The sequence below is a fragment of the Leptonotus elevatus genome, chromosome 5 (assembly GCF_054856555.1).
Source record: "Leptonotus elevatus isolate MCC_2025b chromosome 5, RoL_Lele_1.0, whole genome shotgun sequence".
In the NCBI taxonomy this organism is placed as follows: Eukaryota; Metazoa; Chordata; class Actinopteri; order Syngnathiformes; family Syngnathidae; genus Leptonotus; species Leptonotus elevatus.
Window position 1 is genome coordinate 11429886 of NC_141243.1, and position 14391 is coordinate 11444276.

Sequence of the window (14391 nt, forward strand, 5' to 3'; positions counted from 1 at the left end):
TTCAACAGATAGACTTGGCATTGTCAACATTCACTCAACTTCAGGCAAACCAAGTGCACACTACCCATCTGTCCATCAATCGATCCATCCATTTGCCCAGCGGTTACTAGTTGCCAGAGACCATTACCAAGTATCCCTTCATTAGAAACAAGTTTGATTGAAGATTATAGTAAATCAAAGGAAAAGGTGTTTAAGTACAGAAGTATGGTTGTACTCTTATTTGCATTACTGTCCTGCACACAGTGGTAAAGACCCTTTGCAGTGGACCAATTTGGACCCCAAGGAGTTCCTGGAGGAACTGCGGCGGGCACACTTCCCCGTGGAAAGCTTCGAGGGCATGTTGGAAAAGGCAGACATCGGCCACGGCTACATGGACCGACCCTGCCTGAACCCTGCCGACCCCGACTGCCCCCTCACTGCCCCTAACAAGAACTCCACCAAAGTAAGCACCTCTTTATATATCTTTTGGCTCAATGTCGGATTTTTGAGGGTAGCTGTTGACAGCTTCTTTTCCCGTCTTGTTTTGGTTTTATCGCGCCAAAAGCCGATAGATGTGGCATGGACCTTGAGCGGTGGCTGCTATGGCCTGTCCAGGAAGTACATGCACTGGCAGGAGGAGCTGATTGTAGGCGGGACCACCAAGAACGGCAGCGGACCCCTGCTCAGGTAATGCATCTAAGCATATCCAACAAAATCTGTGCCCTGCTTATTCTGTTCTTTTTTTATTTTTATTTTTATGTATTCTGAAATACACGAGTGCATGTGAGTGTGCGTGTGTCTGCGCGCACTGTAAATCTTGCAGTCATTAGCAGATTCCAGTGAAGTCTTCCAGTTCCAGCTGCTCCTTTTCAGCACAGACTACTATGCATGGACAACACGCACACACGCACACACGCACACACGCACACACGCACTTATCTTTGTATCATCGTGGGGACATCTCATTGACATGATGCATTTCCTATCCCCTTACCCTAACTCCAACCATCAAAAACGATTGCCTACCCCCATTCCTTACCAAAACCTCATCCCTAACCCAATTCAAACCTAATCTCTAAAACCCAGTCTTGACCCTCACAAAGAGGTCTGAACAATTTCAAGTCAGTCCCCACAATGGTAGTTAAACCTGGCAAAACACACGCGTATGGGCCCCACAATGTAGCAAAGACAAAGGCACACACACACACACACACTGTACATACATATAGTACATGTGCTCACAGTGATCTATGGCCGAGCCAGTTTATCCAAATATACCACATTTTTAGCTACACATACCTGATTCTAAAGCAAGCAGTCAGACAAATCTTTCGGTTCATATGGAGGACACCTGTTCTGTGTACACAAATGCCTTGTGTGCACCGTGCACTAAGCTTGTAAATGAATGGTCAATAAGCATGCATGAAATATTATTAGGGATCTGACACACATTTGGGGGCAACTTTTATTCTTTTATTTACTTTTATTTACTGTGCTTGTTTTGGCATCCCTAAACCAAAGGGACAAAACATTTGGGTGCAGCTCTAATGAATTTACATTATGTTTGCAGATCCTTAAAAAGAACACAATTAAATGCTTGGCTAATTTATAGGTCTTGAATTTCAATGGGATGAATGTCAAGGCGTGTCACAGTGCTTTTGTCCATATTGTGTGTGTTCGGAGTTTTGTTTTTTTTCTCTTTCCAAAAGAGTAAAAAAAAACGCTCCTTGCTGTGTTCTACTTCCATAAACATGAACGTCTCTTCTCCCTCCAGCGCTCAGGCTTTACAGACCATGTTCCAGCTGATGACTCCCAAGCAGATGTTTGAGCACTTCAGGAGCTACGAGGAGATTTCCCACATCAACTGGAATGAGGAAAAGGCCGCGGCCATACTGGAGGCCTGGCAGAGGAGATATTCCGAGGTACGCAAGCTAGACAAGTGAAGAGGAACCTCCTGTACTGTAAATCCTCAGCAATGATATTATAAATAACTAGCAGGATAACATGTGAACATGCATGGAAAGAGCACCTGATGGATGCTTGGCCGCCTGATGGTATTTAGTAACGGTTAGTAGTGGGTAGAAAAGAAAGTATAGTAGTAGTAAGATGGACATGTCTGGAATGCATTAGGAACATTTGGATCTCTCGTACAATCACTTTCCCAGCTGTGGCCCCATTGGTGGCTCGCGTGTGACATCATCTCACCTCCACCCCCACCCCATCACCAAACCCCTGTTTGACACATAGTGACCTCGGTGTATGCGTGTGTTTGCGCCATTCATCTTGGGGGCCCCCGAAGTGCCGCCACAGAAAAAGATAATTTGTTCAATGGCGGTATATATTTTTTTTATCAATGGTTGTAATACAAGCTGCCGGCGTCGTGCTGTGTTGCGTGTGCTTAAATGTACGCGTATGCTGGGCGTGCCTGCAAAGATATGCACACGTGGGTGCAAGTGTGTGTGTTTGTAATGTGTGAGCGAGAAAATGTGTGTGTGAGAATGTGTGTCAGCCAGCCGCGTTCCCCGCTGAGCAGTAACTGCAGGTCAATGTTGAAGACATCTGTCTGCACACAGATAGGAAGACGGGGAGAAGGTGGATCATGGTACTGTCTTACAAAAACAAGTTTATAATGGATACACAACCCTGATTACCTCCCCCAAGGAGTTTAGGTTTTCTGCTATGTGAGACTTTCCCTGATTTGCTTGTTTTTGTGAGCAGCTTTCTGTCTGGATTTTTTAGACACACCTCAATTAGTGGCCTGGGGACTTTATTTTCTCAACTGTAGGAAGCACCAGGCTTTATTTAAAGTAAGGCATCTATTTGAGAGGATGCCAGTTTTTTTTAAACTTACAATTGGAAATTGGCCTTTTTTTCCAAATATTTTGAATTTATAACACAAGTTTTGGCGAAAAGTAAACCTCATGAAAATCAGTTAAGTTTGCATGTTATAACTTTGATGGGAACATCAACATACCCAACATGGCCGCAACATAGGGATGTCTCTATTAGCTGTCTGCTACAGCGCGCTGTTGTACCTCATCTGTGTGGTACACCCTGTACTGGTCACTGGCTATTTGCAGGGCACATATCCTGGAGACAAACGACTATTCACATTCACACTTATGGACAATTTAGAGACTTCAATGAACTCTGGACAGAATTCTGAGAGATTCTCCTACCCCAATCGCAGTGTTTTTAAATAAACATCACTCATTTCACACTAATTCCCATTTGGCTCTTTTTCTTTAACTTTCAGGTTGTGTTGCAGAGTGTGGCAGCCAATTCATCCCAGAAGGTCTTGTCTTTCACCACCACCACTCTGGAGGACATTCTCAAGTCCTTCTCCGACATAAGCGTCATCCGCGTGGCCAGCGGCTACTTACTGATGGTAGAGGACGCAACCATTTGTCCATATATCCTTTCGAGAGTATAGTATTCCCTCATGTGTCATCTTCTTCTTCAACCCCTCAGCTGGCTTACGCGTGTCTGACTATGCTGCGGTGGGACTGCGCCAAATCTCAGGGGGCCGTTGGGTTGGCGGGCGTCCTACTAGTGACGCTGTCAGTGGCGGCGGGCCTCGGCCTCTGCTCTCTACTGGGTATCACCTTCAATGCCGCCACTACACAGGTAACCTGACCACTATTGATTAAGAATGTGCCAATTTTTATGCTCAGTTGATTGTTAACATGGACAAGTAAGCCCAAAATTCTAAAATAAAATACGTAAAATAGTTCATTTTAAATTTTAAATAAGCATCTTCCTGTTTTTTGTTGTTGTTTTTTTTACATTGTTTTGTTTAGAATTAGTGGTACCGGTAATAAACAATTTTGATTAAACACTGTTAGATACATTTAAAGTGTTTTTTGTCAAATATTTTGTTATTTACAATATATCAATTAACAATTTATTTAATGAGATAAGTGTGGGGAAAACATTTCAATTAACCACTTTCAGGGGAAAAAAAAATGCTAAATCAATTCAGCAACTACTACAGCATCTTGATAATGTAAATTGTAATGTTAAGGATGGAGTCAGGTATACCTAATGACGACTGAAAAAGATTATTAGAGCATTTGTTCTACTTAGCATGAAATGTTTTTTTTGATGCAGGTGCTGCCGTTTCTGGCTCTGGGTGTTGGCGTGGACGATGTCTTTCTCCTCGCTCACGCCTTCAGTGAGACGGGACAGAACAAGAGGATCCCATTTGAGGTGAGTCGGGGGAAAAATCCAAATATTTCTTGCTCTTGTACAACCAACTTGTACCATTCTCCTGGATACGGAATGATCAATAATATCTAAGCCGTTAAGGATATTTTGCTCACTTCTTCTGCCATGTGTTAAAAACAATTGTCAGGATGACTTTTCACTGTAACGGCAGTTTTCCATATTGCTGGGTTCTGTGTAAACATGCCTTCTGCTACAGCTCTCATTTGTCAGCGTTTGTAGGCTCTTGAGTCTTTAGCTTTTTTCACACTGCTTATTAACATAGATCATTTTCCTAGACTCACTAAATATAAATATTTTAACCACTTAACTGAGGATTTCTTCATTTGCATTTGAGTTACTTTATTTCTGCCCTATAGGAAGTAGTGTTGCTCAAGTTAGCATCACTTGGTGCTAGCTTGATCGCATTATAATTTAAAAAGAGACTGAAAATGTGAACAAGAAGTAACTGTAACTGTACATACAAATTCATGCAAATTTAAAGATATTCTCTATTCACTAAAGCAAAAGCAGATTTGAATAATGTCAAGTTTACACTTTGCACGGCATCAAATTGACTTGTTTGTCATTGGAGCATTTAAATGGATTCTACAACAAAGTATGTGGACACGTGTGTGAGAATTTAATCTCCTGTAGAGGAAAACAGGCATGCATTTGCTTGTTATTGTTGTGTCCTGCTCTCCCTCAACATTCAGCTTTCTTTGAGGAGATGAAAACTAAACAGAGCTGAACCTGACCTTGCCTGTCTCGCTCTTTCTCTGTCTCTAACACACACACGCATGCACAAACATGCCTGCATGCAGACGCTTCCTGTGTGGTCCCGCACGTCGTCAAATCTTCACACAGTTGCCGCCAAACCCTGCTGATGCTGATCTGTGTGCATTTGAGAAGGGAGTAAAATATGGGGAAAAAAATATTCAAAGTTGCCCAACAATCATTTTCACAGCGATATGCTGTGAGAGACAGCAGCTTGTTATGTTCTCCCTCTCTTGTATAACCTAATAGCACTTGAGCTCGCTGCAATCACTGTCAGTCAGCATCAGCGAGATGATAATACTCCTCCATCTCAAGTATTACACGCTTGCCCGTGGCTACAGTTGCATCAATAAGTCATTTATTTTGTCTTGTCTGGCTCAGGACCGCACTGGTGAGTGTCTAAAGAGGACCGGAGCCAGCGTGGCACTCACTTCCATCAGCAACGTCACCGCCTTCTTCATGGCCGCCCTCATTCCCATCCCAGCGCTACGGGCATTCTCATTGCAGGTACGCACATTTCTAATAAAAATAAATAAATAAAAATCCCATGGGAAATAGTGGAAAGGGAAATTCATTTGTTTTAGTCATAAAACTGTAAAAAAACAACAAAAAACGATGTAGTGGAGAGAGAAAAATACATTTTTTGCAGTCATACAGTCATCTAATGACTTGTTTTGTGTCCAATAAGTGTATATGTTAGCATTCCATTGGTAAAATTACCTTGTGTATGTAATTGCATTGAACATATTTTACTAAGCAGACAGACCCTTTGTTATTTCAAGTTTCATTTTCCTCTCCCAATTCCAAGAAAAAGCAAAACACAAAGTTCATTGATATCTCGAGATGGCTCTGATAGTGTGAATTCCAACGTTTGTTTGACTTTTGAGGTGTAGTTTTCCAGAACATTTTGTTTGGTCGTTTACACTTTTGGTTCTACTTTGGAGGTTCCTCTGTACTGTGTGTTCAAGAAGCGTGTATTTAAATTTAAATCCACGTCCCCTCGTGGTTGGTCTGGTATCTATCCAGATTGTGGATGAGGTCCATGTAACTGAATCTCTATGTGTGTGTGTGTCATGCTTATGTGTAAGTTTGCAGGAAATGTAGAATCTTTGTGGGAGGTTTAAAAAGCAATGAAACCGAATGATTTAGCTGTGCGTGCCTGTGTATGTGTATAAAAATGGGGGCAGGCATCGTCCAGTGGGGGGCTCTGACTTCTCTTACATCTGTCACAAATTATAGACGTCATAAGAACAATGAAAAGTGAGACAAAATAGGTTGTCTGTCACTGCAGCACGAATGCCTCACCCTTACTATATATCACTCATAGGGGTGGTTAAATAAAATTAATAATTACAAATAAAAAATACATTTGTGTTATGCAAATTATTTAGCATTGGTTAGTGGAAATTTACCAGAATTGGCTGATCAGACAATAATCTTCAGGGGTCCTCTGTTTACACTGGAGTTCCGTTCCTACGGCGGTAACGTAACCTAATTGTTTACATACTGTAAATTCAAACACATGGTATTATTATTATTGTTATTGCTATTAAGAATGAAGTCTGAATACTTGGTCAGGCGTTCGTACTGAAGGACATTTGAAGAGGAATGTGGAACAGCTCCATCCTCGGATTAGGAGCCCAATATTGGGTCCAAAAGAGCGACATTTCCATGATTTCCACCAGCACTGATTAAGCCTTGAGCAAGAATGTGTTGAAGTTTGGAGGCGACAACATCAATTTAAATATTAATAAGCTGATATGCGGCAGAAGGCTAACTTTTTTGCCGACGGAGGAAAATATTGCTACAGTATATTTCTACGTGCCAGAGGCTACATGGACAAAATACATTTATTCACTTTTGGTAATGGTAAGAATACAGTCATGTTTGTATTCATTTATTTGAAGGTAAAACATTGATGTATTTTTCATGTAGCATAGGGAATAGTTATCTCTCTGCCTAAGCTGATTGCCCCTGTAATGCACACACATACACGCAGAGGCCAGATTTCCAGAGTATTAGCATGTGTGGATGGATGGCTTTAGTACAGCTACTCTGTCAAACATGATCTATTTACCTCATGGGTCTGACACATGCAGGCTGCTTCATTGTAAGCTCACATTTGCATTTACCAGCACATGCCTAATGCACATAGTGTCCATTCTTATGTACGCTTCCTTTTGTGTGCTAATGTGCATCCGGTGTTTTGGCGCGCATGCCTCTGCCAGTGCAGCAACCAATCACAAGCGCCCTTGCACTCTTTTCCACCCCTTGGGACCTACTTGGCTCGGCATGGCTCTATTTGGCGTTTGACACTTTTCCACCTGCAAAATCAGGCACACTTTATAGTTGCAATGTAAACGAACTGTTTTGTGGATACAAGGCTAAAAACACGCATGCTAACATTAGCATACCCTGTTTTGGTGCCTTAGCTCTAGACATTGCAGTATTATACTCAGCAGTCTTTATTAGTCTTCTTTTGTTTTGGGTAGTCTTTTTTTCAGATAAAATTGAAAAGCCAACACAGGTGACCCTCTTCTCCTCCATTATTATTCTTGTTTGTTCGTGTTTCTTCTTCTGACTTAAGCTCAATGGTGTTCACAGTTTCTTGCTATATCACGCTATTTTGAAAACAAGCTTCCCCAATAGTGATGTCTGTGCAATGGATAAGAAGCATATGTGGACAAAAGAGACAAACTCCCTGAAAAAAAAGTTCTGTCCTCATCAATGGTATTCTGGCTGGTTGGACAAAAAATTCCCACAAACACACTGACTGGGGAAAAAGTCTCCCCGTAGGGCAACTCCATGTTTTACATGTTCCAATATTTTTGTCCAGGCAGTGTGTAGCTCTCTCAGCAAGAAGCACTTCCTGCTTCCTGTCTTCATTAGCTTCCCTCTCCATGTCGCTAGAGGGCAGGGAATTGTGTCCAGATAACGACACAAAGACACACAGTGGAACACACACGTTCATGTGTGGAAGACAGATGTGATGGTAAATCTTCCCACTCGGAGGTCAGTGAGCGGTCAACATAAGTGTGTGTGTGTTTGTGTACGTGTGTGCGTGTGTTTGGAGTCATAGGGGATCAGTCTGGACATGAGTGGGCCAATTGAGAATGAATTGTTTTTGCACGGTGTCTCTTGTTGTCTCTCACATTACTCGTGACTACACAGTGAGCTGTGGAATGAGGAGGAGGTAACAGATGTTTGTTGTCTGTTGAGTAGCAATTTGTAGCGTTTCCCAAACTAGCAGATATGCGTGGATGTGCACATATTTTGTTGTGTAAGAGTTGTCTGCCCCTCACCTCAGGCCTCTTTACTCCTTGGGTGGTCTCTTGCGCACACACAGGATTGTGTGTGCCTATTGGCGTGTGTTTGTGTGTCTGTGCTAGCGGTCTGGCAGCCACGCAAGTCCTAGATTACGCACCGGGCAGCGCCCCAGTCGGATCCAACTACTCCCCATCATCATCATGATTCTCCCGCGTGCAGTGCAACAACTTCACAAGCTCAACCACAACTTGTATTACACATATACCTCATACATTTTTCTGGGCATTTTCAAGTGTTTCAGGCGTGAAAGGATCAAGGAATGGACTATTGCTCCCTTTTGACACAGGTTTATTCTTTTTCTCAAGCAAAATTCTAATCTTCTTGAGTTTTAAAATGTTGTGTTAGGATGACTATTTTGAATTTAGTTTTTTAGAGTCTAAAGTATGGACACGTGGGCAAAAATGCATTACAAAATTACATTTTCAAAAACATTATATGAATAAATACCAGTAAGGTACTTAAAATAAAATAATAATTAATACATTTGTCAATATCCTATTTTCTTTCTTTTTTCTTCTTTTTTTACTTGTTTCACTTTTGTAAAGGTTTAGTTTGTGGTCTTCAGCACTTTATAAATAAAATGTTTAGTAATGATTGTTTGTAATATTTTATATTATTATTATTATTATTTATTGTTTTTATTTTCATATTTTTAGGTATACATAGATTGTTTTATATAACATACAGTTAATTGATTATTCATCTATTAGTAGTAGAATTTAGAGCAATAAACAATGTATTGTAATTATTCAATGTAATGTTCCATTAACTGTTACTAAATTAATTCAAATGAAGACGAATACAAATAATAAAATTAAAATAATACACCTAAAATATGTTGAAAATAATAGAATAATGGTAGTATATTTTCTTAAACTATTAAGAACATTTAAAAATAATAATAACAAAAATGTACCAAAAGTGATGTGGTTGTTGTAGTTATAGTTTGCAGTGGTGTGCTTGTATCATACTGAGAGCTGCTATTTATTATTTTTACCATCTCGCGTAGCTGATTAAGGTAACCAAACCTAACCGGTTGTCCGGTAACAGATAGGTCTTCTGTCCGATTCCCGCGCTCTCCAAGTCAAACGTCGTTGGACAAGACACTTAACACACATTATTGCATCTAACGGCACTCACACTGGTGTATGGACGGTGCGAATGTTTGGTGGTAGTCGGAGGGGCCGTAGGCGCACACAGGCAGCCGTGAGTCTTCCCCAGGGCAGCTTTGGCTACATAACATAATTTACCACCACCAGAGAGTGAATGCGTTTTTGAGTGTCCAGAAAAGCGCTATATAAATCTGACCCAAACATTATGTCAGTCAGGAGCAAATGTTCAAAAAATCACAGTTGTATTTCCTCTATTAAAGTGAGTTTTCTAGTAGGCTAACAGAGTTTTGTGTGTTTCCGTCAGGCTGCAGTGGTGGTGGTGTTTAACTTTGCCATGGTCCTGCTCATCTTCCCAGCCATCCTCAGCATGGACCTGTACAGACGAGAAGACAGGCGCTTCGACATTTTCTGCTGCTTCTACAGGTATGGATGCACACACAAACTCATTTCTGTCAGTGATCTGACAGTGACTATGTGTGACACACGGCCTTTTTACCCTCATGACTTCTCAAGTCGTCGAGTGCTGTCTGATGACCTGCTTTATTAGTTGTTTGTCTGCCTTGGCCTTTGTTGTGAAAGCATCACCAGTCTACTGCCAGTCTGGGCATGCTTTTTGGCACAGTACTCGCACAGATGTGCGCAGTACACACACACAGACACAAGTTAAAATCCCTGTTGGCTCAGCTCCTCACTTTCCAGAAAACACAGCATTCGGTACACCTGCATAATCGACTGAGAGCCAATTCCAAGCTGTATCAAGACAGCTATAATACAGTAGAACCTCCCAGGTCAAACACAGTCAAATTGGTCCAATTTGTTTGTATTTCACTTCTTCCCATAAATAATGTACAAAAGGGGCTTCTGTTGCTACCTCTGAAGGCTTTAAATACATTTGGTTTTGTCCCTCTTTTCCAATGGGAAAGCATAAAAATGCCAATTTTGTTGAGTTCTAACATGTCTGTCTTTGCAGCCCATGTGCCAACCGCGTGATCCAGATGGAGCCTCAGGCGTACCTGGATGGATCAGATGGGAGCCGTTACAGCCCTCCGCCATCCTACCACACGGGGCTTCCCTCGTACCACACTCCTCCACCCAGCTACAGCCCGCCGCCCTCCTACAGCAGCCACGGCTTCGCCCAGCAGACCCAGATCACCATGCAGTCTACGGTGCAGCTCAGGACCGAGTACGACCCCCGCACGCAGGCTTTCTATACCACGGCCGAGCCCCGGTCTCAGATCTCCGTGCAGCCCATCAACCCGCCTCCCGGCCGGAGCAACCCTCGCAGCGACTATTACAACAATAACAACATTGGGAGGCGGAGTCACCGGACAGCTCGATATCGTCACTCCGGGGCTCCAGCTGCTGCTTCAGGCGCAGTCCCTCAGCAGGATTCTGCTTCAGGAAGCAGCCAGAGCCCAGAGAATAACAACTCCACACGGGACTTGCTCTCTCAGGTCGGGGAAGCCTCGCTTGGCGTGAGGTGCATGGAGCCTCCTTGCACCCGCTGGACGTTGGCTTCTTTCGCTGAGAAGCACTACGCTCCGTTTTTGCTGCAGTCCACCACCAAGGTGAGCAGAGCAGAGTGGCTTCTGTGCGAGTGTGTGGGAGTTTGAACGAGGAGGGTTAGTCACCAGAGCTCATGACAGAGTAGGAGGAAATCTGGAGTCATGTCATATCTGAATCACACACAGTCTGACCTCAGTCTACTGGGTGGCCGGCCCTCTCAAAACACTCGCACAACTCAAATCATCTGGTGGCCTGTACTTGACATCATTACAGAATCTTTTCTTTGTCTTTTCATCGTGCTGTCAAATATTTCTCCACTTTAGCAAATTATTTCATGCGCAATCCCCTGCTTGCTGCCAAGCGGCTAAAAGGAACATTCCAGTTTATTCCATCTGCGCTCTTTGATCCACGATTATTAGCCAAATCTGGCAACACATGGTTAGATGATCAGAGGCTTTGTATACAAGATTATACAAACGCCCTTTAGAAGGAGATGAAACCGCAAGTGAATGTTGCTGGGGATGCGAGGGGTTTGCTCAGAAAATGTGCAGTGATGCATGTTCCCGTCGCTTTACTTCCTCAAAGTACAAAAACACAAGGCAATATTTTTCATCAATACAGTCATTGTGTAGTGATTGAGAAAACACCTACGATACATTACAGTCAATGTAACGCAGGAGGTAAAATGTAAATAAACCCGTAACAATGTGCAATAGGACCAAGCCTTAAATGATTTGGGGATTGTGGCCCCCCTGTCCTTCCTCTTGCAGGTGGTGGTGATTGTGCTCTTCCTCTGCTTGCTGGTGGTCAGCCTGTACGGTACAACCCAGGTGCGAGACGGCCTGGAGTTGACCGACATCGTGCCGCGGGAGACCAGCGAGTATGACTTCATCGGCGCCCAGTTCAAGTTCTTCTCCTTCTACAACATGTACGTGGTGACGCAGCGGGCCGACTACGCACACAAACAGCCGCTGCTGCACCAGCTGCACCGCACGTTTCGCACCATCCGCTACGTGCTGAAGGAAGACAATGGACAGCTGCCCCCCATGTGGCTTCACTACTTAAGGGACTGGCTGCGAGGTAATGTTGATATTACATGAAATGAGATTACAACCATAAGAGTCCAGTTTTCTTCACCCATCTGGGACACAAGCGAAGGCTACATTCACACTGGGCATGATGACCAATTCAAATTTTTTGGGTAATCTGAACTTTTTATGTACATTACCAAAACAAATTTGACTTCTAATGTGATACGCATGTGCACAAAGCACAATGTCAAGTGACACAAAAACGATATCACGTGTGTTTACAGAAATGAATATAGTGGCTCATTTCAAAATGACGGATGAGAGAGGCGCGAGGACGTAGAAATATTTTGGGGAACTGAGACAACGCTGCTTGATCTTCTCATTTCATGGAAATGTCTACTAAAGATGTCACCTCATTGCCCCGTAGAACAAATGATCCGTGTGCGTGGATGAAAGAATACTATCACCACAAATGTCCATTTTATATTTCAAGTTTCAGGTGAGATTAAAAAAATATAAAATTAACACTGTTACTCGAAACAACTTTGCAGATTTATGGGCAATTGTCAATAGTCTTTCAAGCACTCTCCCCTGCCCACGCGGATCGCATATTTGGCTTTTGATGACATATAGGTCGGATGTTGAGCATTCAAACTGGAGACTCATTGGACACATATCCGATTTAAATCCATTTACGAAAGAGGCTGGGGTTACATTGAAAAAACCCCCAACCAGAATTGTACTGTTCACGTTGCTTGAAAAAATCAGATATATGTTGCATATAGTGTTTCCCACACCATGTTAATACTTGGGTGGGCCACCCAAGTAAACTGGCCACCACCCAAGAAGTTTTCAAAAAAATGTATTGAAAATATATTTCAAAAACATTCAAACGTAAATACAAATAAAATCAATTCTATCTAATTCAAATCTATGGGAAACACTGTAGGGGGAAAAATAGAATTGACCTGCATTGTGAAAATAGCCTAAATGCAATGTATTCTGCTTAAAGTAACATTTGTGGCATTAAACAAACAACTTATCTTGCACACTTTACAAATGCTCCAAATTGTAATTAGCTGTGATGCTCAGTGTAGTATACACTAAATGGAATGTTCACACTGCACATAATTAATTCTAAAACATGTTTTTAGTCCAGCACCGTATATTTGTTAAGTTCAGTGGTATTTAACTTTTAGAGACAATACATTTACAATAAATCTGTTAGAACTGTTTGTTTTCAAACATTTATTAATGAGCAATTTTTATTTAACCTGTTTTAATTTCTCATTGATTAAGCACCGTTTTTAATGTGTAGGGGGGTAAGGAGGCTGTATTGGTCATAAGCCAACTGCAAGGCACATAAGGACAAACACAAATTAGCATCACATTCACATCTAGTCTTTAATGAGCCTATTGGCCTAACATGCGTATTCTGGAACATGAGCGGGGGAAGCCACAGTACTTGGAGAAAACCCACAAAAGTGGCCCAAATACGTGAAAACAATAAAGCACTCATTCTGAAACATAGGAAGGAGGACAAAGAAAAAAAGCACAGCTAATCCTCAAATTTTCACTGCTCTGAGGTCTGTTGAGGTTTACTCGCGCAATACGTTGTCTCGTGACATCGTTTCTGACGGCCAAAGAAAGCAGTTCCTTCAATTCTGTTAAGGCACGTACGACAGGGACGTGCACTCGCTGACTTGGTTCTGTGGACATTGTACACATACAGTGTGGGCGAGTGTGTGCATGTGCGTGTGTAAACCACACAGAGAGAGCTTGTGTGTGTGATATTGCTGTGTGCAATGGTGGGACAAATTGGAGCCAGACAGGCCCGAGGAACGAGACCCAAAACAACATCTCCCGCAGTCGGCCCTCAGTGTGAGTGTTGGGAGAGCGCAGCGCAGGCACATATGGATGAAGAGAAGGGGACACATGTTCTTGATATTTCCCCCTAATGGTCTCTATGAATAAAAACATAACATTTTCAGCTTTTTCCAAGGTTGTTCAGGGCCAGTTATCATATTAAATCAGCCAATCTTGTTAGTCAAGGGTACAGTTTGAGTTTCTGGTGCTGAGTTGTGTGTGTGTGATCGCACAGGTCTGCAGCAGGCATTCGACAAGGACTGGGAGTCCGGCCGCATCACTCAGAACAGCTACAAGAACGGCTCAGACGACGGCGTCTTGGCGTACAAGCTTCTGGTGCAGACGGGACGCAGAGAAAAGCCCGTCAACATCAACCTGGTAAGCTTCAGCCGTCATATGAGATGCGTCTGTCCGTGAAGCAGCCATTTGATTGGGCCAAGAGGAACGACGCCCACCTTGCAAACTCTACCCCCACCCACCCTTTTCCCCTCCTTGTCTGTCTTCCCTCATCGTCTCGCGCTTTGTGATGACTTTACCGAGCTGAGGAATTTAAAGCTCTCGCCGGGACCCTCGGCCCGCCTTCTGAAAAA

At 42.7% G+C, this 14391-nt stretch overlaps 1 protein-coding gene across 4 annotated transcripts in view; it reads left to right on the top strand.

The window, feature by feature from the left end:
- ptch1 (patched 1) overlaps window positions 1-14391 on the top strand; it is a 59145-nt gene that overhangs the window by 25711 nt on the left and 19043 nt on the right. For all 4 annotated transcript variants that reach the window (XR_015094850.1, XM_086076245.1, XM_086076246.1 and 1 more), the window contains 11 exons: window positions 244-442; window positions 545-666; window positions 1754-1901; window positions 3236-3367; window positions 3451-3606; window positions 4090-4188; window positions 5341-5466; window positions 9703-9821; window positions 10369-10966; window positions 11675-11984; window positions 14037-14179. Coding sequence is in view for 3 of the 4 variants with exons in the window: in XM_086076245.1 (XP_085932371.1) it covers window positions 244-442; window positions 545-666; window positions 1754-1901; window positions 3236-3367; window positions 3451-3606; window positions 4090-4188; window positions 5341-5466; window positions 9703-9821; window positions 10369-10966; window positions 11675-11984; window positions 14037-14179 (2152 nt within the window). In the remaining variant the exon portion in view is untranslated. The remainder of the gene's footprint in view (window positions 1-243; window positions 443-544; window positions 667-1753; window positions 1902-3235; window positions 3368-3450; window positions 3607-4089; window positions 4189-5340; window positions 5467-9702; window positions 9822-10368; window positions 10967-11674; window positions 11985-14036; window positions 14180-14391) is intronic.